Raw genomic sequence first — 27,541 nt, forward strand, 5'->3', positions numbered from 1 at the left:
ATCTAACTGCTGCAGGTTATTTTCTCTCACACAAGTTGGGGGATCACTTGGGTATAATCAAAGTGTGACAATTGATTTGAGGTGTATATACTTCTTTGTGGAGTTGTCAAAAACAACATAACAGTCTAAAACGATTCAATAAATCAGAGACAACATGCTCTTAGGGGGGAGCATTTTAAACTGTATTTAATATTTTGATTAGCTTACTTCTCATCTTTTTCTAGCTTTCCTATGTTTATCTGTTGTTGTCGCTGCTAGGGTCTGAGAGAGAAATGTAAAATCAAATCCTCAGTATGTCTGGTGCATACTGCAGTTTTTTACAATAAAGAAGACTTTGACTTTTTTTTTTTACTTTGAATTGTGAAAGCATTTACGAGGCATTGATCTTTGACTGAAGAGCTTAATCGAATTCAGTGTAATTCAGTCTTTTCAGAGTAGGTGCCTCGATTTAAAGAAATAATGGACCCTTTTACTGCTACATGAACAAACTAAGATGACTACTGCTGTAGATGTGACTCACTCTGCTATAAAGTGATCACTCTGTGAACAAAAAGCAAGAATAAATCACTCTTTTAAGGAGTCCTTTTATAAATAAACCTAACACTGAAGAAAAAGATCAGATCATCAGTATAACTGATAAAAATACCATATTTGTACCTCAGTTGTCAAACCAATAAAAAAAAGGAAGAAAAACACCCACACCAGATGATATGAAATTAGCACTTCTCGGCTGTGATTGTGCATGGGTGCATGGTTATGCATTAACAGCGCAATGCTTTGACACGCTTCTTCTCAGAAGCTGTGCGCTCTGGCTGGGAGGCGCGCTGAAGTGCCCGACACAGGGATTATCAGGAGCGGGGGATAGAGAGGCAGCGTTACAAGGACCATGATACCTGTGGAGCACTTGTGAACGAAGCCTTGCTTACAAATGTCTGCTGCACAGTTTCCAGTTTGTCTCTGCGTCCCTTTCACTGTCTCAGAGAATAAAAGGATTTGTGAAAGGCAGAAGAGCTGCAGCAGAGGACTTGCAGAAGCTGTACAATCCCACTTCTTTGAGGTGAGCACTAATTCTGAGAATTGTCCCTCTGTCTTTTCATCTTCGGTTGTTCCTCTCACCCGCACAGCTCTCGAATGCCGAGTCGAGCCTCCATCTCTCCGTGTGCCCTCCTCCAGTGGCTGTCATCATTGTGACATGCTGCTTCGAAAACCCTCTGTCAGTCATCGAATGGCTCATTCTGGCTCTTAGCTGTGGATCAGACAGGGACATGTTGGCCAGGATGGAGAGATGAGTGAAACTGTGTTGGTTATTTTGAGTACTTTACTCTCAGCAGTGGAAATAAACCCAGGTCTCTTGGATATATTCCAGCCAAAGGAAGATGGAGATTTCCACAAATGGCAAAAATTCTTGACAGCACGAGGGCTGGATGGATTTTCAACACTATACCTCATTGAATGATGGATCTTAAGTGAGGGATTTTGCTGCAAACGAGAACTTGTTAAGGTCTGTCATTTTTAGTGGTGCCCAAAGAGGAACCTCCAGGAGCAGGTTCATTGATCCTCGCCAACCAGCTCCATGGCCGACTCTTACACTTCGAGTTTTGTGGGAAACTATAATAGCAGTTTTTCGACCACCAATGCATGGAACATCACGGGCAGCGGCCCATGGTTGTTGGCCTTCATGCTTACAGTCATCATCCTCATGACCGTTTGTGGTAACATGTTGCTGATTGCTTTGGTGTTTGCACATCGTTCTTTGCGTTGCACGTCAAACTGCTTCCTGGTGTCTCTGTTCCTGTCTGACCTGATGGTGGCTCTGGTGGTGATGCCCCCTGCCATGCTCAACGTCCTGTGTGGGGCCTGGGTGCTGTGGCCTGCCTTTTGCCCAATTTGGCTTTGCTTTGACGTCATGTGCTGCAGTGCCTCGATCCTTAACCTGTGTGTGATCAGCCTGGACCGCTACCTCTTTATCATCTCACCTCTGCGCTACAAGCAGAGGTGACCCCGCCTCGGGCGCTGCTCCTGGTTGGAGCTGCATGGGGTTGGCAGCTCTGGCCTCCTTCCTGCCCATTGAGATGAAATGGCACAGCTTAGGCCACTGGAGTGGACACTCATCGGTTCCAGGTTTCAGCAGTAGCAACACCAGCTCTTACTCTGACACACTTTACCCAGCATCCTACTTTCAGTTGTCACAGTCAGGAGGCCTTTCCTTCCAGTGCCGCCTACGAGTCACTCTTCCCTTGCTCTGGTGGCGTCTGTACTCACTTTCTTCTTGCCCTCCAGTGCAATTTGCTTCACGTACTGTCGAATCCTTCTAGCAGCAAGAAGGCAAGCAAAGAGGGTTGCAGCACTGAGCCACCCACCTCACCCTCATCCTTCACTCGGAGAACCTTCCAGACCTCCCTCACCTGGGTTGGCAGCTCAGCAGGACGGAGATGCTGCAGTCACCAGGAGCCTCCGGTGTCTCACAATGTACCGGTAAGCAGCCTCTGGTGTTGAGAAAGGAAGTCAGTGTGGTGGAACAAACTGCAGTTCCTCAAGCGTCCACTTAAGGCTGGCTCCAAAAGCAAAGGAGACCCCATTAGAGCCCAAGTAAAAAAAAAAATTAAAATGCCAAATGGTCTTAAAACCAATAGTTAATTTGTGGACATTCCTGCACACCTCAAGTCACGATTGTCTGTCTTGCAGCTCAGTGGGTGGCTTCTATTGATGAAAGACAGGTTTTTGCTACTGTGTACCTTATTATGGTAGAAACTGTCAGTTTTGTAAAAACAGCATTGAGGTCATGAGTTATTGACCCAGGAAGATCAGATCTGTGAATGAACTCCCAGTAACAGTGACCTGATTTAGGAATTCACTTGAACCGAAAGCGTTTGCGAGATCTCGCAAAAGTTTCCCCCGATGTTGAGAACTTTTCCTTGGGATCAACACAGAAAATGCCCCTTGAAGGCAGATTTGCTCCCTAAACCTCATTCTTAATTCATAAAAGAACATGGGGGTGAAGTTTTACTTTGATTATATTTCTTTTTTTTCAAGTTATATTTCTTTGCTTTTATTTTATAGGACAGCTGAAGAGAGACCGGAAATGTGGGGAGTAGAGAGCGGGGGAGGACATGCAGGAAATGGTCGACTGGCCTGGAATCGAACCGGCGACCCCTGCGACAAGGACTGTAGCCTCTGTATGTGGGGCGCTCCTTGATTGTATTTCGACAAAGAGTCATGCATAATTAGTGGAATGGCTGATATGACTGACAGATGGGTGCATCGTAGCTGTTTGCCAGGTGGCAAGGCTGTGGTCTCAGCTCCACCTCCCTGCAGATGTCTTTCTTAACCAGATGTTAGCTGGAGTCAGCATTTCCAATATGGTGACTGTCATCTTTGGGCTTTAGAATCTAGAAGGTGACATCACTGAAACTACGTCCATGTATGATATACAGCCTAAGAGCAACAAACCAGCCAAGGTGAACAATGTCACTAATAGAACTGTTTCTATGAAGAAGCCAGACTGTGGAGCCAGACAGCAGTGAATCTGAAACAGTCGACTGGCCTTTAAAGTTGAGCAGAACTTAATGAAAGTAGGTGTTGTAAAGGGTGTGAGGAGGAAGTAGCACAAAGATCATAACCAAATCACACTTGTCCATCTATTATAAGAGTTCTCCAGCTTGTCATTTCCTTTGACATTTTGAAGGTTTTACACAACACTGCTCATGACTGCTCCTCATGCCATTCCCTTAAAATGCCAATTATACTGTTGAAATCCACTCCTTAGCTCAGTATCGGCTAAGTGCAGCAATTACCTCCTGGAGATTTTGTTTTTCATGACTATCAGCCAAAATGATCGAGCCTTCAGTGAAGCAGTTGAAGAGCTTTGTTTTGTGGCAGCAAGATTTTCTTTTTTCACTTTCTGTGATGTACAGTACGTTATGAGTCTTGTCACCATGGCCTTTGTAATTTGCTTGATTATGAAAGTGTAAAAGAGTTCACCTAAATGGAAAAATATCTAATCTTAGATCTAAGCAAGCCCAAAAAGCTCTGGTGTTTCATGCAAATTGATAAGAAGTAGTCTAAAAGTATTCACACACTTGTGTCGTAATACGTCAGTAAGATGTTCCCTTTCTCATTGAAAAGGAGCGGATGAAGGTTTGTATTTTTTTCATAGGCTGTTGAATTATAAAAGAGTAGGGATGTTGAAGGCTGATGTATTACTGCATGCTAATGACCATGAACTTATAGAGGAAATGATGTAAACACATCTGTAAAACCACGGAAGGAAATGTATTCCTTTTTCATGATTATAAAACCTACTTCATCAAAGCGTGAAAAATAATCAGAGATAAAATCTCTTTGCACTGCAGATAGTTTATGATATAAATTTAAAAACATTATGTTCTTCAGTCAATTTTACCAAAGCATGTGTGAAAGAAAATGAAGGCTGAGTGAAAGGGAAGAGGTCTTAAGCCTGCGCTGAAAGCTCACAGAAAAAATTACAGACATTGTGTCAGATGTGCTGCACTCGCCTGAAAGGGTCACAGCTGCAGTCTGTCACATTCACCGGCTGTAAAGTCACACACAATACAACACTCACTTCTGATTTAGTTCTCAACTCTGGTCATTAACTGTAACCTGGTGACATTTTGTATTTCCATGAAGTCTTTATTTTTCATTCCTAATAAATGTCTCCCTGAAACCAGTCAGCACTGACCCAATGAGGAACCTGGTTTTACTGCAGTATTGGAAGTATATAAGCTTTTTTATATGTCCATTGCATAATTTCTTACACATTTCAAAAAATTAAACCAGAAATGTGTTTGACTGTTTGATAATATAAACACCTACACTTAACTCTTTAGTCCTCCAAGAGTGGTAAAGCATTGACACCATAGACTTTATAAATAATGGACGTAGTATCCGTGACGTCACCCATCTGTTTCTGAAGAGCTATCTTGAAGCCCATCATCGGCGGGAGCCATATTGGAAATGCTGAGCTCAACCTAACTTCTGTTGAGCGAGTGTGAAGTAAAGAGGCAGGCTTTGAGCCTCCAAGTCAACAGCTACAGTATTCCCACCTGTCAATCAAGTCAGCTGTGCCTCTCGTAATGGAAAACTTGCAATCTTAATATCTTCGAAATTGCTGCATTATGAAAAAATTCATCCCCCGTACAGTGTGCTGATCTAGAAATGAGCTATCCAGACTACACTCGTTTTTAGTACCAGGCTGTAAACGGGTTTATTTCTGCTGTAAAGATCGGCTCTTTTGAATTTGTGTGTTAGTGGTTTCTGGTACTTCTGGAGCCAGCCTTAAGTGGACACTCAAGAAACTGCAGTTTCTAACACTTCCGCATTGGCTTCAATTCTCGTGGCCGGATGTTGCCGCTTGATTGACACGCAGTCATAAGTATTTAATCCTGCTCATAGTGACACTATTTCAAAATAAGTTATAAACTGTGCCTTTAAATACTGCACCCCATGTACAGCGGCTGTAGTCCCAGGGTGGGTGGATGGGGTTCAATTCCAACCCCCGGTCCTTGGCTGCACGTTGATCCCTACTTTGTCTTGCATGTTTCCTACTCAGTCTCTCTGTCCTGTCTTTCGGTAGAGGCAAGTAACCCCAAAAATAATCTTTGAAAAAATGTTTACACCTGCTTTTAGGAATAAAGTATATTGCCCTATCACCCCATGTGTTGGTAGTTCATGCATTTTAAAAAAACACAAGTTTTTTGGTGAAACATTTTGGGGTCAATCACGACAAACTCATGCTGTTAGCATGCTGAAAAAATCTAAGAATAATGTGATTTGCTCAAATAAAGAGGCCACAAAGAGATATCAAGGATAGTCTATCTCAAATACAAAGGAAAGGAAGATTGACATTGTTATTGATCACTTACTGTAGCATGACTTTTCTTTGTTGTTCAGCCGTCAGTGACCAGTGAGCGCCGTCTGGCTCATAGGCATGGACGAAGGGCGCTGAAGGCCAGTCTGACACTTGGAGTCCTCCTGGGACTCTTCTTCAGCGCTTGGCTTCCTTTTTTCATCACCAACATGGCTCAGGTGAGTAGAGCGATCTGACACGGACTTTACTACAAGATACACAACTTGAGTCAAGAAATGAAAAGAGAAGGCTGCCATCTTAGGCGGGAAAATTTAACCTACACAAAATTGCAATTAAACTGCAGTTCCCTGAATACCCACTAGAGGCTGTTTTCAGAGACTCTGACTGCCAGTGTATTAATATTCACAGTGCGCCTCCATCCCCTCCCATTGTGATGTTTAGCCAAAATACTGACTAGAGTGGAAGTGGACACTCATGTAGGGGAACAAGGTGTTAACGGGCCAAATGCGGAACAAAGAGCATGTTTGTGTGGGAACAATCTGGGACATGTCACAGTGATGGCAAGAGGTAGCTTAGATTCCATATAAAGCCCATCTAACCTCTGAAAAATAAATATTTGTATTGAAGCCAATAGCTTATAATAACAACAAGCACTGCTTTATCACAGGTTGATTTGTTCACCCCATACAGTTTGTGCAGTGGGCCTTTATTTTGCAATGAGAGGACTAACATAAACATTTTGTTTGAATGCATTGTTTTAAACTCTTGGCAAAAAAAAAGCAGTAATCAAATGTAGCTGAAGTCACACAGTTCTTTGGTATAGACAGGTACAAAGCACATCTGTATCTATGGCTGCTGCTTTGTTTGTCCACATGATATTTCTTTTGCAGTTTGCAAGTCTTGAACAATGATCAGGGTGGTTTTACTGCCACAGTCTGCTCATCTGTATGTTTTTTTCAGCTGCTGATGCCTCATCAGTTTGGTTGCAGAAGGATTTATCCAAAGATACATTATCTTTATGCGTTTGGCGTTTCTTGTGAGTCTTGTATGTAGTGGTTGCTTCAAGAAATATCATTTTCAATGCATGATTCTAAAAAAAAAACTCTTGCAAATGTCGAAAAAAAACTCTCAATCATCTAAACTGGATTCACCAGAGAGTAAATGGTGACCCAGGATTAGCTGTAGCTGTGTGTCCCTCTCTTTGTACTGGGTTCATCATATTCTGCCAAAAGAGCATCCCGGTTGCTCCTGCCTTTGTTTCGTGTCATTTGAATGAAGCGTAGGCTAAGAAGATGTTGACAGGTTTATTAGCCCTTGACCCATTGTGTGTGTCCTGATTGATTGTGATTTGCGCAGACAGTGTGGATAGTCTCCTCTTGCTTTCTACTTAGCCAATGGATAAAAGCCAGGTTTTAGGAGGGAGACAGTCCTATGCTTTGGAAAATGGGAGCCAGTCAGAAGTGGGTATTGTCTTAATTTGCAGGATGTGACACAAATGATTAAAATGCTGCAGTTCTTCAAGAAGTGAGACACCTGGTCACCTCTTTATTCAAGGCTGTGGAAAGTTCAGTGACCTCTTGTGTCAGTGTTTAGTTTGTTTCTCATGCCGTTCCTCCTCCACTTTGATAACCTGTTGAAAATGGTTGCAGGAGCCTCATTTGTCAGCAGGCTATCATCTTTTCAGCATCACATAACTTAGAATTATCTTCCCTGAAAAACAAACACTTAATTCAGCATAAGAATATACTGATATGAAAGAAATGTATTTGACGTGCATTTGATTTTATAGTTTTGGGTGTTTTTGAACGTAAACTTAAGACTTACCTTTTTAATCTGGCTATTACCTTGGAGTAATTTCCTTTTAGCCCTGGACTGCATTATTACTTGTATTAATTTTATGACCATTATTTTAGCATCATTATTTTTTTTATTCTATCTTATTCTATCTTCTTCTTTTGTAATTATTTTATTTTATTTTATTCTATTTTTCTGGTAGTTATTTGATTTATTTTGATTGATTTTATACATTTTTATTCTAGAGTATTTCACATCACATTCTTCTATCTGGTTTTAGCCCTTCTATCATTTTATCTGTTGCTGTTGTTTTTCTGTCTCTGTTCTTTAGTGAAGCACTTTGGGCTGCATTCTTGAATGTACCAAAGGTTCTATATAAATAAAATGAGTTGAGTTGAGTTGAGGTACATGTTCTATCTGTTATAATGGAGGAGGAGGGCTTTATGACCTATACTACAGCCAGTCACCAGGGGGAGCTCTAAAGGTTTTGACTTCACACAGGATGCCTGTTATTCTGTCCAATTTATACAGTCTGTTGTCTTCCCAGAAGACCTGTTTTCTAATTCCAACTTGCCTGGAACAAAACAACATTTGATATTCATTGCTACTTATTAATATGATTTACCCACATACACTAGATTAAGGTTCAAGTGATGCATATTAGCATTGGCAGCTTTGAGCCCCAGGTGGGTGCTAAAAGCTATTAGCTAGTTCAAGCAACTGAAGCTGACCTCTCTCAATGGTGATGAGTAAAATGCCAAACTGGAGTGTTTATATCTGTTTTGGGATGTCATGAGTATAGCTATGTCTAGTTCTTAAACACAGTCTTTCTCCATCTGGTGTGTAAAACAATTCTTGGTTGGTTAAAATCTAATAAGATGAGCTTGAAGAGGTGAAAAGATACTCTAACCATCAAGGGTTTAGACTTCATGAAAAGATCTGAAGCACCACGGGAGAACAAAGTCCAGGGTTGGTTTCTTTTTTTTTATTGCTCATTCAATCCATACATGCGAGTGATTCACAGTGTTGGTTGGCACTGAATCATTGTGAATTAAATGTATATGATATATGTATAAGAAAGAAGACAGAAAAAACAACACTTGGATACTGGTCTATTTTTGTAATGGCCAGCTTTGGCGTCACATCCTTGCCAAGGGATCCAACCAAGAAATAGACTGGCATTTCAGCTTTGTGTGGCTGACTCATACCAAAACCAGGAAAACAACAAACACCAATGTGCCATTAATAATAAGTATTTTTTTAAGTTGTTGATTTAGATTTGATTAGAGAACCTCACACACTCATTACTCAGCTAACAGACGTTAGCGGGGACAGAAAAACCTGGGCGACAGTAAACTAATGTCAAAAAACAGCTTCATCTAAATTGGTAATGACACTTGTCCTGTTTTTCAAGCTTTCAATGATCCAGTCATTTCGATTTCCCATCTGTGCCCTCTTGCTTCTCCCCTGCTCCACATCGAGCACAGAGACTTGACTGTGTCTGCTCTCTCCTTCCTTTCACACTCAATGTGGTGTGTGAAACGCACCCCTCCTTTCTGTCCTATTCCCACCGCCTCCCCGTCTCATCTTGATAGTATTGGAAGCTCTCCTCTAACAGCTGTCACCCCCTTCAATGTCCTTATCTAAACCTGATCCAAATGTTAAACGTCAACTGTTTAACAAAGATGAAAACACAAGTTTGAAAGTTCTTTTCAGAGAAATAAAAGTGATGTGCAGTCCATGCAATTAGTGGGTTATTTTTAGATGAATATATTAAATATTTTTGCACTTTTAGTTTATCTGTTATGTGATTTCTTATTTCAGCTTCAAACTTTGGATTTATTTAATATCATCTTAAATTATTGGTTATTTCCCCGCTACTTCAAATCTCTAGCACACAAAAAGACACAGGAAGTGAAGAGGTGAACCAAGGCAGTATAGTTATGAATTATTATTATATGAATTAAATATAACTGATTGGCTGAATATCAGAATTTTGCCTAAAGCATTACATGTGTTGCATTTATTCTTGATTTTTTAATAAGTTGATTAAAAATACTATAAATTTAGCTTAACTTAATTAAGGGATAATGTATAGTGAGGAGGTGATTATGCTAAATAGACTACTCACAAAAGATACAAACAAGTTGACACTAAATACTGTTTTCAAAGAGGGTTGATTTAAAATATTTCATTTGGGATTTATCCGAATGGTTAAATTGCGCGCCCATTGAGCGAGCGGCCCAAGTTTGATTCCAGCCTGTGGATCCTTCCGTATGTCATTCCCTCACTCTCTCCTGGTTTCCTGCCCTATCCACTGTCCTTTCCTCTCTAAATAAAGGTGTGAGGGCCCAAAAATATAACTTAAAAAATAATAACAATAATATTATATATGCTCTAATGTGTTTTATTTTTATTTTTTGTTTGTTTCTGTTTGTTTTTATTTTTTTGTTTTCTCCTTTCTCTTTTTTGTTTAATCATGGAAACCAAGAAAACAACTAACACAGATGTGCCATTAATAATATGTTTTTGTTGATTTTGTTTGAAGTTGTTGATTTAGATTTGATTAGAGAACCTCACACACTCATTACTCAACTAACAGACGTTAGCGGGGATGTTTAATCATGATCTTCTTATGGAGATTTTTTTTATATCTGTTAAAAATAATGATGGAAACTAGCCTTTTGCCTAACTCTGGCATATTTACAGAAATGTTAATTAATAGGCATGGTCCTTGTAAACTAAAAATAAAATGAATTAATCAATTAATAAATACCTTAAAAAATAATTCATTCATTCATTTAAAAATATGCAGCAGTCTTGTTACTCTTGTGTCAGTTTTCCTCAATTTGGTCGACGTCTCTTTCACTCAGCTTCTTGAAAACTGTGCTTTAACATGCCATACTTATTTCTGCACAGTTTTCATCCTCTTCATCTTCTTTTCTTCGCTGGTCGGCCATTTACCATCCCTCTAAAGTTTTGTGCTCTCCAAATAGAGATGTTAGACATTAAAAATATCCCCCATGTTGTCTGTTATTGTTTATGCTCCATTGTCCACCAGAAGAGATGAAAATGTGGCAGAGACCTTGTCGTGGATTGATTTGATATGCTATGTGTGTACTGAAACAACACAAAAGTCCAAAGGATGCAGTCCTGAATCTGCAGCCTCTGGCGACTCATGATATTGGGGGCTGTGTCACTAATGCATGCTTTGGCAGGAGAGACATCTTTACGACAGTGGGTGATGGTACTCATCATCAGTCTTCATCCTTGAAATGCGTCACTTATGCCTTGACTTGATTAGGAATACAATTAACCCCTCAGAAGCAGACATTTTATAGGTGATGGATGGTTGAATGCAAATGTTTTTTTTTTATTTTGTGGTTTTCAATGTAACACACCAGTTTCAGAGAGGACCCTGACTTCAGGGACTCTCCTCTGACCCCTTTAAACCTGCCAACAAAGTATGTCCTGATAATAATCTGATAATTAATGAAGCCATGATGTAAATAAATCTAAGAGGGGGCTGCATCTCTGATAAAAAAATCACAATACACTGCTGGGTTATATAACTTGTTGTGGATTACACTGCAGTGACTGTGAGAGGCTGCCTTGGCACTTTCTCACCTGCACGCTCTTCCTGCTCTCTCATGCTGTCCTCACTCTTTCTGTCCTCGTTCTCTCCTTCCTCTTCTCTCCACTGACACTCATACATGAAGATACATATTGTATTCAACCAGAGAAATACATCGTATGAGATGAAGAAGCAAACAAAGTGTTTGTGTTGTAAATAAGCGTAAGAGGGGGTCATGGGGAATCCTTACTGGATAACAGTACGATACTTAGTCCTTATATAAAATCACTGTGGATCTCACTGCAATGGGGCGGGAAAACAGAAGCTGCTTTGGTGTTATAACAAATATGTGGTTTCTAATACCTTCACAGCTTCACCTGATTCTTTCTCTCTCTCTCAAATAATCATCACTGTTTTCACCTCAGGACATTCCAGGATTTTTTAATGCTCCTCTGTTTCTTTGATTTGTTCCTGTGTGATGTTATTGTTACACTATTTTTTGGTTTTGAATCATTTGTCTTTTATTTTAGTTTTACCAACGAAAATGTAAAGTTCCTATTGTTCACATTTTTTGATTAATAATCCATGGATTGGGTTGATTTGATTTTGTTGGACTGTGTTGAAAGCAAGACATCAATTCTGCTAAAAAAAAATCATATAAAAATGTAGTTTTCGTTGTTCTTTTTTTTCTTGTAGCCTAATAAATGTGCTGAATGCTTTTTTAAAATGTATATATTTTATTTGGTATCATTTGCATCCATTCTCATTGCATTAGACAAATTCTTATAAATATGTCTGTGCACAAATACATTTAAAAAAGGATTAACAAATCAGTTTCCCTTAGGAGAAGTTTAATACAAATATAAATATTACTACAGAGGTACATTTTACACACTTTTCAAGTCATTTCAACAGGAAGGCATATTAAAAAATATTACCTAAAATACATTCACAGGACAAATTCATCAACGTACATCTTTCACGTTAACTTTGATTCCTTAAAGAGAGAGAGAGGAATGTGTATCCTCCTCTCAGCCTTAATACCAACATGTATTCAAGCTAATGTACAGTTACGGCTCAATGACAGTCCCTCTCTTGAACACAGATATAATTCTGTAATTAATGTCTTTAACCATAAGTGTTGCCCTAATTTCTGCACTGCCTCTCCATCTAGGCAGTGTGTGAGTGCGTCCCTCTTGCACTCTTTGACGCCATCACCTGGCTGGGATACTGCAACAGCACCATGAACCCCATCATCTACCCGCTGTTCATGAGAGACTTCAAGCGAGCTCTGGGGAAGGTCCTGCCTTGCTGTTTCTCTCGCTCAATCAGGAGACCCTCACCAGCGCTCTCCCTCTCCCTCAGAAACTCAGGAGAGCCCAACATCGCCAGCAGCCCCCCCTCTCCCCTGGCCTCTGACCCCACACACCCTCTGGCCACCGCCACTGATGCCGTCAACCTGCTGGACGCCGAACATGCCGGTATCGAGCTGCCTCTGCTGCTGCCCAATCAGGTGGAGAGCCTGGACTGAACAAGGACAGATAAGGTTTTCTGTCGAGGACTGCAAAGGAAAAATTATTCAAGACAAGTATTAAGACTCATAACTCATTATTAGTTCAACAAGTTAAAGAGTTTGACCTAAGAGACATAAAAGAGACATACTCTAAATAGAATACAATGACATCTATGAATATTAGAGGGACTTTTGAGACCAGTACCAAAACCTTTACAGATTTCATAGGAATACTTCACCAAAGTGTTGATTTTTGGTCGGGTTGAAAAGAAACTACTCCTGGTTAAATGTTTGCACCCGTCATTCATAGATTTAACTCTGCAAAAGTCTGCAGGACGCTGTCCCTTTAAAACAATACTTGATGAAGAATATTCAACCTCATTTAATACAGTAAACTAATTCTATGGGGGACCATTGTCCAATCAGCTGAAATGCTCTTCTATAAAAGCTGGAGACATTGCTGACAGTCATAAAGCACTCTGTTAAAGAATGAGACCGTTTTAATTCACCCCAACTTTTTTTTTCTGTTTTGAACATTTTATAATAAAATTGTGAGATAACTGCAAATATCTGCACATCAATATACCTGATAAGGGCCGATGCGAGTCACAAACTCAGTAATGCTCAAAGAGTGTTGCATTCACAGAGGGGGAAAAATCTGTTCTTCTGAATTAACAAGATAATTACCTCAGGACTACGAGAGAAAGGCTTAATAACAAAATAATCCTCTGTTTTCTAAACGAGAGATGGATATGGCACCAGGATGAGCTAAAGATCTGAAAAACTGAACAATGATAATGTTACTGCCTAAAATCATCTGACTAATAATAACAACACCATCTAAGTGACTAAAAAACATAAGAATCTCTCAATGTTCCAAACCCAAACCAAAGCAATGATTAAACTAAAGAATCGGGCGTTTCTGCTTCTTTGAGTGGCTTTAAATAAAAGCTTTCATTGGGATTTAAAGAGACGGTAGTTTTGTTAATTCAGAAATAAAAAGTAGATTTATTTTCTCGTAATTCTGAGATATTTTCTTGTTAAATTAAACAAATGGAGGATTTTTTTCTCCAGTGAATGCACTATACTTTTGAACATTTCTTGCCAGTTATGAAATGTGGTTAAAGCTCCTTGAAGGAAGTTTTGGTTCTGTCGTTTTTGGCGGCCCTGTCGAGAAAGCTGCATGAAATCATGCAGACATGATTACAAGGAAGAATAGAGAAGAGGAGATGAAATATACGTCCGATGTGCAGCCGACGTCTGTAAATGTAGGAAATACAATGCTGCCAGAGGACCAATCACAAGACTTACGGTCCGCGTCAATTCTATGCGTGGGTTACATTTTGGAGGAGGTGCACGTCAGCTACGTGCGTAGGCCTCTGCGTAGGTACAGGAGCTACGTGGACCTCCAATTTTTTTTTTTACATATTTTCTCTGTTACCTCTTGTTGCCATCTGCCCTGTGGTGACAGTATCAGACTTTTAGATCAACTATCAGACATTTTAACCTTTAACTGATAGTCTGGTTTGCTTTTGTAGGTCATAAAGACCCATCAGCATTCATTTCAGTCTGTTTCATATCCTTTAAAAAACCCTCGCAGGAGCTTTAAAGAAAAAAAGATGGGTGCTTTAACAAAACAGAAAAGTCAGGGTCAAGACTTTCATACTCTATCAGCAGAAGTTTAAATTTAACTAAACTCTCTATAAACTCTGAGTGAGGCAGCACTTCACATTGAAATGAGTGGAAAAGTGAAAAAAGGCCTTGAAAGAGACACATTCACTGAGTTGCCCCCTCTGGCTTTTGAAAATTAAATTACTGTGATAATATCCATAGCAACCGAGACGTGTCTTCAAAACCAGCAGGGTGAGAGGATAACAGATATCACCTTTTTTAAAGCATCCTCTCACACCTGCAAAACAGATATTATTTATAGCTGTTCGATCTCAGTTCACAAAATAAATTATACAACACTATTTACAGTTTATACAGGGTCGACTTCATGAACAGAATTCTGAGTATTATTAAATTAATACATTCATCTAAAAACAACATTGAGTTTTTAAAGAAAGAAGTTAATGATTATCCCAGGGTTCTTCACATGAGGCTTAGCCAGTGCTGTAACATGCTCTTCACAACTTTGGCTCCCTTTGTTTGTGTGTGTGCTCTGTAGTCCAGTGTGTATCATCCCAGCTCCACGATGCGTGTTCATCATCAGGATCCTCTTCAGCATCACAACCAGTGGCTGTGTTGTCTTTTTTCGCCTCATCCTGTGGAGCAGAGCGTTCACAGTGTCTGGCTTCGATGTGGCTCTCTGATTCTGTATCGTTTAAAGAGTCCAGCAGGTCTGAAATGTCAGGGATATCCCAGCCGTCTGCTGCATCCTCAGGCTCTGCAACCTCTTTCAGGTCTCCTATGTCTTTTGTTGGAGTCACAGTCACCTCAGTCTCAGCCTGACTTTGAGTCTCAGCCTGACTTTGAGTCTCAGTCACTTGTTTGTGATCAGGGGATTGTTCAGGTGTGTCCGTTCTCTCTTCTGTTGATGTTTCAGCCTGAAGAATAGCAAAGGAGGCTCCTGGGACTTCTTTAGTGGGAACTCCTACTGCCACCAGAATAGTGTCCATCTGACGCATGTAGTCCAGGTGACCGTTCACCTGAAGAGCATGAACATGGTAAAAAGGGATACACATCTTTTTGTTAATAACTGTTTTCTTTTAAGAAAAGATGATCTGTAAATATCTGGTCATGATTTTTGTACAGGAAAACATATTTTTCCAAACAGTCCATGACCGGGTAAATAGAGTTTGGTGCTTTAGATTGTTGAGTAAATTTTTACTCTTTTTAACACTTTAAATGTTCAGTTTTGTGAAACCTCTGAATTTTTTTTACCTAGTTCAATAATACAACCATGAGCGAGTGTGAAGGTTCTCAGAGAACCATGTTTTGGTGACAGGAAGGCATTGCTGTGCCAGCAGGGGCCTTATTTATTATTTTTCTTACCATTTTAAATTATTTACATGATAAAACTGTCTGTTTTAAAGTGCTAATAAAGTTCTGTATTTATATTTCACAAAGAAAAAAACTCATAATATTTTATCTGCTGCTAACTGCTGAACTTTTACTACAATAAAAAAATCCTCCAAATATCTGCAGCATAGTGCTGGAAGCAGGCCAAGTTATTTGACAGCTGAGATAGAGTTATGATGCTGATTTAAAGAGAACTGTTATCATGGCAGCAGAGACACTAAATAATGCTGCCAAGGCAGCCAAGAAATACAGGGTCAGAGAGAGTAATGTGAGAAGATCGTGAACACGGAAAGACCACTTTAAAATGTGTGAGAGTATGTTACTGAAAAACCCTTCGTAGCATGCCAATTATTATTATTATCAATAATTAATTTATTAAGAGAATTGATCAATTAAAATATTTTTCCTTATAATAACAATACCCAGACTATCTGCATGTAATGTTTGTACTTTTGAGTTAAAGTTCTTAAATATCATTAGAAGAATTCATCAAATTTTGGGGAGCATGCCTATGTTCCCACATTTCCTTTTTCATAAATTTGTATCAGATTTTATCCCCCTTTCTCCCAATTTGGTTGCCAATTACACCCAAGCTATTATCCAGTAGCTATAGACTACAGATGGAATGTAGCTTTTACCTAAATCTGTTGCGCCCATCTCTTTGTTTATGGCAAACATTTAATGTAAGTGCACATTGTCCTTTTAAATAAACAAACTAAACTAAGTAGCACAGAGGCCTTAAATTGAGGGTAAATGTAGGAGCACAAGACCTAATTTTAAAAATTCTTAAAAATGTGAGAACAAAGTGCTGTGGGACCATTTGGCTGTGGGAACAGGGAGGACCCAAGATTTTGCTTCCCTCACATCGATATGTTATGGGAAGCATAACGTACAGCAAGCTGATCATCATTGCAGAAATAAACCCTCCAGTGCTGGATCACCCTGTGGTGGGTTTATTCCATCATAATGAACTGTTTGTTGTAAAGTCTCCAGTTTCTTAGAAAAAAAGAAGATAATTAAAAAATAATTCATTTATAGCTTTATTGCTTAGACTAAAACAAATTTAAACTACATCCTTAGCATCTTCTGCTTTGGAAAACAACTAACTGTGGCAAGCTAATAATGATGAATCAGAAATGAGTGTTATACAAAACTTTGTTATAATATTTAATTTTGTATTTTCTTTCACACACTGATCTTCTAAGAAACGTGATATTTTTATGCTTCAAACATGTTCCCGACCTCGCTGCTTCATCTTTTATTTTTTCTTGGACAAAGAAAACCTTCAGTCGCTAAATAATCCTCAGGTTATATGTCTTTGAAAAAGGATTCACTCAGAACTTCAGTGGTTGTAATTTCAGCTCAGACTCACCACAGAGGAAAGATCCACATTGATCAAACGGCGATCCTGGATGTTGATTGGCTGTAGCCCAGCAACAGACATCTGTGCAGATGAACTTCGATACAAGAACCCCAGGAGCCAGTCTCCTCTGATAGGTAGGAGAGTCATTCATTAATTAAATGACTGAATATCAAACTTATTAAGCATTTAATGTCAGTAATACAGAATAAAGCTCTGTTGGATTACCTGCAGTACCCGTTCACTATTTTTCCAGCAACCACCTTCGTCAGATTCTCCCAGGCCTTTTCAGAACCATCCACAGGGGCGCCCAAGAGAACCACGTCCTCCACGACTCCTTCACTACCTGGGAAATCACGATGACACAGAGGTAAATAAGTGTGTAAGTAAAAAAAAAAAAATCTACTGATAGACAATGAGAAACAGAAACATTCTTTCAGTGTGGCTTTTAAATCTTGTCAGGATGTCTAAGAAGAGTCTCTGATACAGGGTCCTAAGCCCAAAACGCCCTCGGCCTCAGCTCTTATCTGTCACAGCGCTCACAGCTGGACATAGTTCAACTTTTGGAGCACAGTGAGGCTCGTCAATACAACTTCTCTGTCAATGCCCAATCAGAATCAAGAAGGGGCGATATCTTTTGTTATCAACTTTGTCAACAATAATGGTAAAGGATGACGGGGGTCCGTTGGCCTGACAGTCTAAGCGTGCCACATTTACAGAGGCTATAGCCCTCGTTGCAGAAGTCACAGGTTTGATTCCAGCCTCGACCATTTACTGCCTGTCTTCCCCCACTCTCTACCAAGCGGCAACCTCCGGTCTCAAAATATAAAGTCCATGCAGAAGTGTTATAAACTGCAGTTCATTGAGCATCCGCTTGAGGCTGGCTGCAGAAACATCGGAAACCACATACACACCCATTCAAAAAAGACGATCTTTGCAGCATTAATAAACATGTTTTAATAATTTCGGCACACAGTGTACGGGGGGTGAATTTTTTTTTTTTGCGCGACGGTTCAGAAGATATTAAGATTACAAGTTTTTGTCCAAATAAGGACATGACTAACTTGACTGACAGGTGGGAACACATAGCTGTTGGCTAGTAGGCTCAAACTCCTCCTCTTTACCTCACACTTTGACTGGTTGAGTTCCGCATTACCAATATGGCTGCCGCCGATGAATGGCTTCAAAGCAGCGCTCAGGAATAGATAGGTGACATCACGGATACTATGTCCGTTATTTATACAGTCTATGCTCTCTACTCCCCATGTTTCCCGTCTCTCTTCAGCTGTCCTATCCATTAAAGGCAAACGTCTACATAACATTTAAATTAGACTTAACAGTCACTACTAAAGGAAGGAGATGTGCTCTGACACAGTGACCACTCACTGCCAGCTTTAAAATGCTGTCAGTGAACACAGGCCCTAACTCATAGATTTAATCAGCACGGTTTCTTTAGAATTACATGTTTCATAAAGTTTTTCTACATATATTTTGGCAATATGCTGCATTCTAAATCCCATTAGATTGAATTGTGGCACCAAAATATTTATTTCAATATAACAATTTATCTCAATTCTTGCTGCATTTACAATATTCTTCTCAGTATACTACTCTGAAACGCCTTCCACCCTACTGGCAGAGTGATCTTAAAGTTTCTATACACTGTCATGTATCTAAATTAAAGGAAAGGCAGTATATTATGTTCTGTGGGGGGCTGCCTGCATCACACTTTCCAATGTACAACCTGCCAAACGCCCACTAAAAGAAGAAGAATAATGCACTGCCGCTAACTTAACATGGTCTATTCACAGGAAGGTGTTGATACCTTGGTCATTGGCCAGCTCCTGTAAACAGTAGTAGATAACTCTGGCCCCCAGGCTGAACCCTATCAGACTGACAGGCCGCTTGCCCTATAACACAGAAAGAAAAGACATTTTTAAAGACCCTCCATCCTCACTGTTAATTAATAAACATGTGCTCATTCAGTTTGATGTAAACAGCATTCTCTTGTACGGCTTTGTGGTAGCATGCTATGAGTGCAGATAGAACAGAAATACACACGATGACTGAAGCTGAACTTATGCAGTTAAGAATATTTACACAAGCTAGTTATTCACTCTTCAATACGGTGGTCCTTTTTGTAAAATATGTTGCAAACAAGGTAAAATGTTGTACAGTACCTGCTGTCTGCTTCTCAAAACCTGAGCCAGGTGTTTCCCCACCTCAGCAGAGCGGTTCAGACAAACATACCACGGGTTGTCGATGACGCTGGCTGCAGCCAGCAGAGATGCAGGCCACGTCAGAGCTGCCAAAATGCCTGGACAGAATTAAGATGTGCAATCAATGCACACCATAGCAAGGGTCAATTCGACGGAAGGACAAAGACTGGATCAGATAGTCAAGATTGTTTAACAGAAAGAACTGATAACTAAAGCAGTGATGAAATTGAGTTTTTAGCTCACAGTTTAGATTCTGCAACAAGCACAGACACTCCAGTTTCCAAATACAGATCCACTTAGTAGACTTAAGTGCTGATGCATGATATTCCCCCTACCTGAGAGCACTGTGTACTTGAGTGCTTCCTGTGCCACAATGCTGACCAGCCCGTCCAGCAGCAAGGCCATGGCTGATCCCAGATCCCTGAGGAAACGTGACTCCCACACCAGGCAGTACTGTTCCCCGCACTCGCCTAGGCTGCACCACGGAGCCTGGAATGAACCTATAGGACAGCAGCGTGGAAAACATTAAGCAGCCCTTGTTTTGAGTGTTTTTTAGACATTATTTTAGAAGGGTTTACTCAGCTTGTTATTAAAGTGTATTCATTATTGGGAACAAGCTGCACCGCGTTATGCAAATGCACAACTTGAGTGATGTCTTTTGCATAATCTCTGGTGGACACTCTACCAGAGCAGATCAGAACATTTTATGAACAAACATGGCACATCATCACTTGTAATTTTTTCTTAAATTGATATTGTTCTAGCTGTTGCCTGGCAATCCCTGCAATATTTCCTTTAAGACCCCTAAGAGGGTTGTGTTAGTGTCAGTTAGGCTAAGTGGAACTCATCAAATTCTGCAGCTACAGTCATCTCAAGAACCAGCAAGATCTGACTCACAAACTAAACAGTTCTACCTTGTGAACATAAAGTTATTAAATGGAAACAAGCATAATCTAACAAAATGTCTTTAAAAATGTATTAAGACATGTAAAGTGGTTGTTCCTGCAGATCTAGTATGACAGTGAAAGCCCCTTATTTCATTTCCAACAAAAATCTCAGGGATTATTACTCCTAGTTCAGAAAGCCTTAAAATACAGGACATGTGACATTTAGTGTAACATTTTTATCAGTGTAAGCAGTAAATTATTTAATACGCCTTTATTTTTAAAAATAGGGGAGATAAATTCTGCTTACACGCAATCAGTGGAGACAGTAAAATGTTGTGATGTTGGTAGACGCCTCACTTACTGTATTTACCACTGCAGAGCCAACCTGTCACTGCGATGGTCAGGTGTAGATGTTTCCCAGAACTGAGCGGCAGGAATTCAAACTCTTCTATTGCTCCAACACATTTATTCATTTTATAACCTGAAGAGGCACGATCAGAAAAAAGTGAGATGAAGCAGAGAAAAGGAAAGTTAAGAGGCAAATTAACCAGAAAATAGATTAAAAAATGAACTATAACAAGAGTAATATGCATTAATTAAGTTCAGTCATCTCACCTGTCAACCCAGCACCTGCTGCTCCAAACAGAGAGGCCATGATTGCGATGCCAGTTGCTGAGCCCAGAGCAGCAGCTCCTCCAGCCCCGATCACAGCCCCGGCTCCTGCTGCCACGAACGGGGCTGCCAGCCCACCTGTCACACCTGGCAGAGGCACAGAGGAAAGAGCGAGTCAGAACCCATATCTGCAGGCAAGATGTCTTTTTCATTCTGGTTATGTCTCCATGCTGAATTTGTAATCTGTTTATATCTTATCAACTGAAGTCTATGTGCTTACATGAAGTTTCAAGTTTTCATTTCATTTTATTACATTAGTTTTTTTTTTACTTGCAAGTGGTTTGCTGTTTCTATCCAAATGAATCGGTGTGTAAAAATATAAAACAATAAAGAGATTTGTATCTTCTATGAACACAAAGAAAAGAGATTTCAAAGCACTTGAAGCAGGAAGAATACCTATCACAGTTCCTCCGCCCACAGTGGCGAGTCCAATGAGAAGGTAACGTCTCAACTTTCTACCTCGCTCTCTCCTCTGACGTCGAGACGACTCCTCTCTGAAGGAGGGAGAAACAGACAGATTGACTTTATTAGTTACAATATTCTTTGTGTCCAAAGATGGAATACAAAAATGACACTTTTGGTTTGATAAAAATGATCTTCAATCATGTTAAAATGCTTGTTTATGCTAGACAAATATCTTAATGTTGTTCATTTGAATGCAAGAGTAGCTACCACACGTGTTTGTGTGTCAGTTTTGAGATCTTGATATGATACAAATTAAGAAATGCTGGTTTAAGCAGACAGACACAAAAAAATCTGTGAAATACATACACAGAAAGTATTTTCAACTGTACATTAAATAACTTTTGATCAAATTGTATGACACCTTATCTCAGTCAATACAATTTCCTATAACTTGAAGTACATAAACATAGCTGCTGACTCAGTCACATTCATTAATCATCCAACTTACTCGCTCTCCTCTCCTCCTTCCCTCAGCCTCTCTCCCAGTGTTTCCTCAAACTTTTCCAGCTGCTGTGGAAGAACTCGGAGCAGACAGCTGACATGACGGATGAGGACTCTCGATCTGGCATCATATTGGCCTGAGAGCGGGGCGGACCATACAAGATATAAAAAAGCAGGCTAAAAATAATTTACACAAGCATTAAATAGATTGATTGTAAATAATTAAAAGGTTTCTTACCATCTTTGACAGAAAAAGACACCAGATCCTGCAAAACAAAGTAAAACTTGGTGATCTTTGACAATATCAATACAATGTCATGCCATTACCTGCAATAAAAAAATAAAGTAAGTGCTTAAATGATCTGTTTTCATCACATATCACCTGAATGTACTTATTGTAAGTCTTACCTGATCTATTATTTTATTGCATATACATCTCATTTTCCTCTTCTACACTTTCTATGGCACTTTTTTATTTCAATAAGTTATATCAAATTAGAATCAGATATAATTATGTTACTGAGGGGGGAATATAGGTAATAGTCCAAAAGAAACATACAGCTCAGTGCAAGTGTAGCATTAAAACAATCATAACAAAAAATACTTGAAACCATAGACAGATCAAGAAGAGCCTAAAAACACAATTAAATTAAAGAGTTTTAAAAATGCACGTATCCCACATCGCTTTTCAGCATTCTTCATAGATGGGAGATGGAGAACGACTCATTATGTGCTAATACTTGTGGTTGTTTCTTCTGTTTGTATTTTTGCTTATCTTACTTTCATACATGTGGCATGTCTTTTTGAGTCAAAGGTCTGTTACTATTACTGTTATTATTATTATTATTATTGTTGATCTTTTTTAAATTGATGGTGGTAATCTTATTATGTATGGATATTATTATTATGGTTCTTGTTGGTGCCATTGTTAGTATTATTAGCAATATTATTAGTATTATCGTTAATTTATTCATTAAATTAAAAAATAATTACAAAATATGCTTTGTTCACAATGAGTCTTGATTTTTTTTTTTGTTCTGAAAATAATAAAATAATAAAAAATATTAATATACAAGAGGGAAAAAAGCACAATAAAGTAAAATATTTTTCATTCAAGGACAAAAAAAAAGAATATTAAAGAAGACTTGTAGGAGCCAATTCCTTAGTTTATATTTATTTGTGAAAAATATATTTTGGTAATATCTACAGGTGTGTGTGTGTAGTGTGTTCACTGATGACTGTGATCCCTGCAGGCCGGAGGGCTTAAGAGCAAGCTGCTGCAGCCTAGTGGTGTGGCTGACTGAAGCACACAGTCTTTAGACCTTGCAGACCTTACAGACAGTCTTGGTTTAAGTCAAGCATTGATACAGTTTTGTTTATAGTTCCTTTTCTTTGATTAGTTGGAAATCAAATCACAAATAAAACTCTGTTCTTTATTTTTGAACTGCATCCTCTGGATATTCCATCTTTTTTCTCAACCAACACAAGCGTCTAGAGTAATAGTCAGCCCAGGAGTGATTTCACACAAAAGGAGTAGAACAAAAGGATACCATGGACACTACAGGACTAAAACCCTGTGCACTGGACTGGTTCAGCAGGGTCAGGTTCAGCTAGTTGTCCTTTCAACAGAGTGAGTAAGGCTTGAAGGAGAGACAGCTTAAAGCAGTTACAGTTACTTCCGTATATACTCTATTATTTTAATTTAATTTTATATTAATTTATTTTATTTTATTCTATTTGATCTTTATTTTATTTTATTCATATATATATATTATTTTATTCCTTCTTCTATTCATATTTTGAATTTCTTACACATTGTTTATAAGAGTTCTGTAATGACTGAATTTCCCTCCCTGGGATAATTAAAGTATTTCTGATTCTGATTCTGATTTACAGTCGCTCAATGACATCCAAGGTTTCAGAACTGGTATTACTGCATTGTTGATTTTAACTGAACGTTTAGAGGAACTGTCATAATAAGACATGCTTGCCTTACTGGATTAACAATTTTGTTAACTATTAAAAAAACACACAGTAGTAGAAACAGTCTCAGTCTATAGAATTGTGAAGCCTCTGATCCAGCCTGGCACACAGTTCATGGACATAAGCATCACTCAGTTTTGTATCCAGACATTCCTGTATGAGCACACCTGCGTGATAGCACAGCTGTAAATTATCTAAAGGTCGTTGACCCTCACCTCTAAGAGGCTGAATATGATTTCTGTTGTATGCATGATGCTGCTGCAACAACCTCATTTAAAGAAAGCACCTTGACAGTTTAATGAAATCACATCTTCTGTGAGGTTAAAAATACCTGAATGATGGGTGTGGCTCCAGCAGCAAGCAGGGGCTCAGCCTGCAGGATGGAGAGAAAGGTGTCAGAGCCCTCGAAGCCCAGGCCTGACAGGAAAGCTCCCATCACCGGCATCACGGACTCATCCAGGTCCAACCATTGAACCAGACCCTGCAGATACTGGTCCCTGAACACACTGAAAACCACACAACATAAAATAAAAATTGTTGGATGTCTGAGAGTTAGAGTCAATGGGATATTTCCTTTGCAGTTTGTTATTCAAACATTTCAGCACACAAGAGCACGTTTTCAGAAAGCCCGATTAGTCTCACAACACGAACCCTGAGATCAGAGAAATCCTGCGTTTTCATTTACCAGGAACAGAGGTCACTTTTTTCTCTTGGTCAGTTACTGTGCATGAAGGTTTGCTTCAACAAACTCTCACTTTCTCTGTCCCTTCACCTCTCGCTGAGCCTGAGTGTGCTGCCTGACACAGTGATTCATTTCTTCATTCATACAGTCGAATCAAAGGACGAGATACCACCGCACATCTCTGTGCAGAAGTTTAAGGTTACATCTTTGGAGACACTGAAATAAAGGTTGGATATGAGTTTCCCTCCACCAGAACTATTTTCATTATTCAACTTTGTGAATGAGTCATCAGGACTGTAAAGAAAGAGAGACGACATGTCTGTGGACTCATCCTCAGCCCTGAATCTAAAGGCCACATTGTCCTCCTTCATAAGGCGCAAACTCCGGAAACATGAATCGACCTGTCAGGCTGTCAATCAGTCTCCATTCAATGAAACTTTCTGTGGAAATCACTGCTTAATAAAACACGTTTGTGAGATACTTTCTACTAATATGACACTTTTTGATAAATTATCCTTTGAATCCTTTTTTTTTGTAACAAACAGATCCTCTGAGAAACTGAGAGTATTTTTTAGCTTCCTCTAGTCATGTTTTGTTTAGAGCAAATTTCTCTGTTGCCTTTGGGACGTTCTAATTTACCAGCTAATCATTATCCAGAATAATTTGTCCCCTCTGCATTCAGATTACTACATTTTCCTTTTTATGCACTTTTTATTATTTTATTAGAGTGATCATTTAATTGTTTTCATTTTGTTTGTTTATCTATTTATCCCTCTGCTTAACATCAGTATTCATTTTGTAATAAATTTCACATTTAACTCTCATCTACAATTCATTGTTTTATGCAGGTTGCTGTTCATTTATGTCTTTGTGTACAGGCTGCTCTGAACCAGTGGCCCTCAGAGGGATTAACAGAGTTGATTGAACTGAAATGAAGTGAATCTGGTTTCACATTTGCGCAAAATGTATTTTTAAAATGACTCTAAAATGATAAATGAACATTAGCTGCATAACCCGACTCAGTTCGAGACAGATGTGTGTCTAACATGAGTCTGGTTTTGCTCGAGATTTCAGTTTTCGGTCTGTTGTTGTAGTTCAGTGTAATACCATCTGGTGATAACATTGAGTGTTTTATTCTGAAAATCAACCAGATGTTTTCATTTTCATCATTCAATCATCTACCAGTCAGGGCCGGGAGGCAGACACCCTCTCTACTTTTAAGAGTAGGTTTCAAACTTTCTTTTTTGATAAAGCTCATAGTTAAGCTGCTATAGGCTTGGACTGCTGGTGAAACTGACACACTGGGATTCTGTCTTTCCCTCTCTTGTCTCTCTGTGCCTGTCACTTACTTTAACTCTTCCTGTCCCATTAAAGTTACTAACCATAGATCTTTCTGGAGTCCCTGAGCTCCCTTTTCTCGTAGGTTCCTCTGGATCTCTGCTGCTGTGGACGTGCCAGACTCCAGCTGCTACAACTACTACTACTATCAGTCTCATCACTATCATCTCTCTCTCTTTATCTCCCTCTATCCCTCTCTCCAACACGGTCTCAGCAGATGTCTGTCTAACGTGACTCTGGTCCTGCTGGAGGTTTCTGCCTGTTAAAGGAAGTTTATCCTTGTCACTGTTGCTAAATGCTGCAAAGTGCTCTGCTCATGGTGGATTAAGATGAGATCAGACTGAGTTCTGTCTGTAAGATGGGACTGGATCTTATCCTGTCTTGATGTTGGGTCTTTGTTAATAATAGAACATAGAGTACGGTCTAGACCTGCTCTGTTTGGAAAGAGTCTGAGGATAACATTTGTTGTGATTTGGCACTATGTAAATAAAGATTGATTGATTGATTGATTGATAAGGTCCTTGTTTACTTTAATATAGTTTAGTGACTATCTGAAAACAAACATGTTTAAATGTTGCAATTGACCAAAAAGGTTTGTTGTTAATATTTATAAGCAGGTTTGAATGTTAATCACAGTGACTATACATTCATATGTTGTCCGTCATCAGTCTTTTATAAAATGTTAGGTGAACACACCTGTAGAGGACACACACAGACTGTCAGGATGCCTCTGTTACCTGTTTTCCTCTCCTGTAAACAGCTGACCCAGAGAGACGCCACACAGCGCCGCAAAGGCAAAGCGACCCTGCTCAGTCAACTGACTGCTGATCATTCCCTCTGGTCTTTGGCCACATGGGACATCTTGTGTTGTCTCTGCACCCCCTGGATCTAAAGTGATACATGGACAAAGATTAATTATTAACTTGAAGGTACAAGCCTTTTATAGGCAAGTCACAAGTTGACACAGTGTTGTATGTAAGACAGGTAAGACGGTGTTAGAGACCTCCAGGTATTTATAGAGGGTACACAAACATTATGTAAGACGTGTAATCTTATTTAAAGGCTGTTTGGTGGATCACCTGCATGCTGAAGAGACCTACATGATTGTTTTGAGGTCTTATGATCCTCTCTATATGATATATGACTGTGAGATTTCAGGAGTGAGCTCTTACCTTTCTGGTTATTGAACATGGTTTGGTTTGGTTTGGTTTGGTTTTGCTCCAGTCTTCCAAAAAGCTCCACCAAAGTGGGTTACATGAAGTCCACCTCAGGGCTTTCTGTCTCTGATGAACTGACCTGGATTCAGCACACAGAAGCTGCTTAAATATGAGAGCCACATGAGTTTTGAATATTCCTGTAAGCTTTAACTTCAAATAAATCCGGTTGAACTGAAAACTCTTGCAGTGTCTGCTAACTTGTTCAGTCCAGCTGTTTCATTGAGGCTGTGCTGCCTTCAGGGTTTACCGACTAACGGTACAGAGGTTATTATTAAATCACGTCGTAAACGCAGTAACTTACTTGACGGCCGCTCTTAGAAAGACTTAAAACTATTATTTAGGAGTACCTGAGTAAAGTTGTGGCCCGTACTGGTCTGTTTTTCCTCCATTGCCACTGATGACACAACTCAGCATACTGAACTTTTGCTGCCTTCAGGTGTTTCCTCTAAGCTCGGAAATCTCAGGTTTAAACGTACAGTGACATTCACAGTTTTTTTTTTAAAACTTTATTTTAGATGTACATAACAAACAATGGGGAATTTAAG

General features: G+C 39.4%; 2 protein-coding genes across 3 annotated transcripts; one reads left to right on the forward strand and one right to left on the reverse strand.

Annotated features, from left to right (window-relative positions):
• Nucleotides 1–1,573: 1,573 nt before the first annotated feature.
• Nucleotides 1,574–13,929, forward strand: htr6 (5-hydroxytryptamine (serotonin) receptor 6). The gene is given in 7 exon segments (XM_034696437.1): nucleotides 1,574–1,994; nucleotides 1,997–2,038; nucleotides 2,041–2,235; nucleotides 2,238–2,432; nucleotides 2,435–2,475; nucleotides 5,911–6,045; nucleotides 12,370–13,929. Coding segments are annotated over 7 exon segments (1,386 nt in total). The 3' UTR covers nucleotides 12,727–13,929.
• tmco4 (transmembrane and coiled-coil domains 4) lies at nucleotides 13,191–27,433 on the reverse strand. Of its 2 annotated transcripts, XM_034696435.1 has the most exons (15): nucleotides 27,344–27,433; nucleotides 26,952–27,075; nucleotides 26,517–26,667; nucleotides 24,091–24,265; nucleotides 22,015–22,042; nucleotides 21,784–21,913; nucleotides 21,267–21,364; nucleotides 20,814–20,957; nucleotides 20,560–20,679; nucleotides 19,647–19,811; nucleotides 19,273–19,409; nucleotides 18,918–19,002; nucleotides 17,321–17,438; nucleotides 17,105–17,222; nucleotides 13,191–15,359 (listed from the first exon to the last, which is right to left on the reverse strand). In XM_034696435.1, the coding sequence occupies exons 2-15, from the start codon at nucleotides 26,968–26,970 to the stop codon at nucleotides 14,838–14,840; spliced, it is 2,010 nt and encodes a 669-aa protein (XP_034552326.1). In that variant the 5' UTR covers nucleotides 26,971–27,075; nucleotides 27,344–27,433; the 3' UTR covers nucleotides 13,191–14,837. The 2 variants fall into 2 exon arrangements, with proteins under 2 accessions (XP_034552326.1, XP_034552327.1); XM_034696436.1 differs by lacking the exon at nucleotides 27,344–27,433 and having other exon boundaries at nucleotides 26,952–27,093.
• Nucleotides 27,434–27,541: the final 108 nt, after the last annotated feature.

Source organism: Notolabrus celidotus, chromosome 11, assembly GCF_009762535.1.
Source record: "Notolabrus celidotus isolate fNotCel1 chromosome 11, fNotCel1.pri, whole genome shotgun sequence".
Taxonomy (NCBI): domain Eukaryota; kingdom Metazoa; phylum Chordata; class Actinopteri; order Labriformes; family Labridae; genus Notolabrus; species Notolabrus celidotus.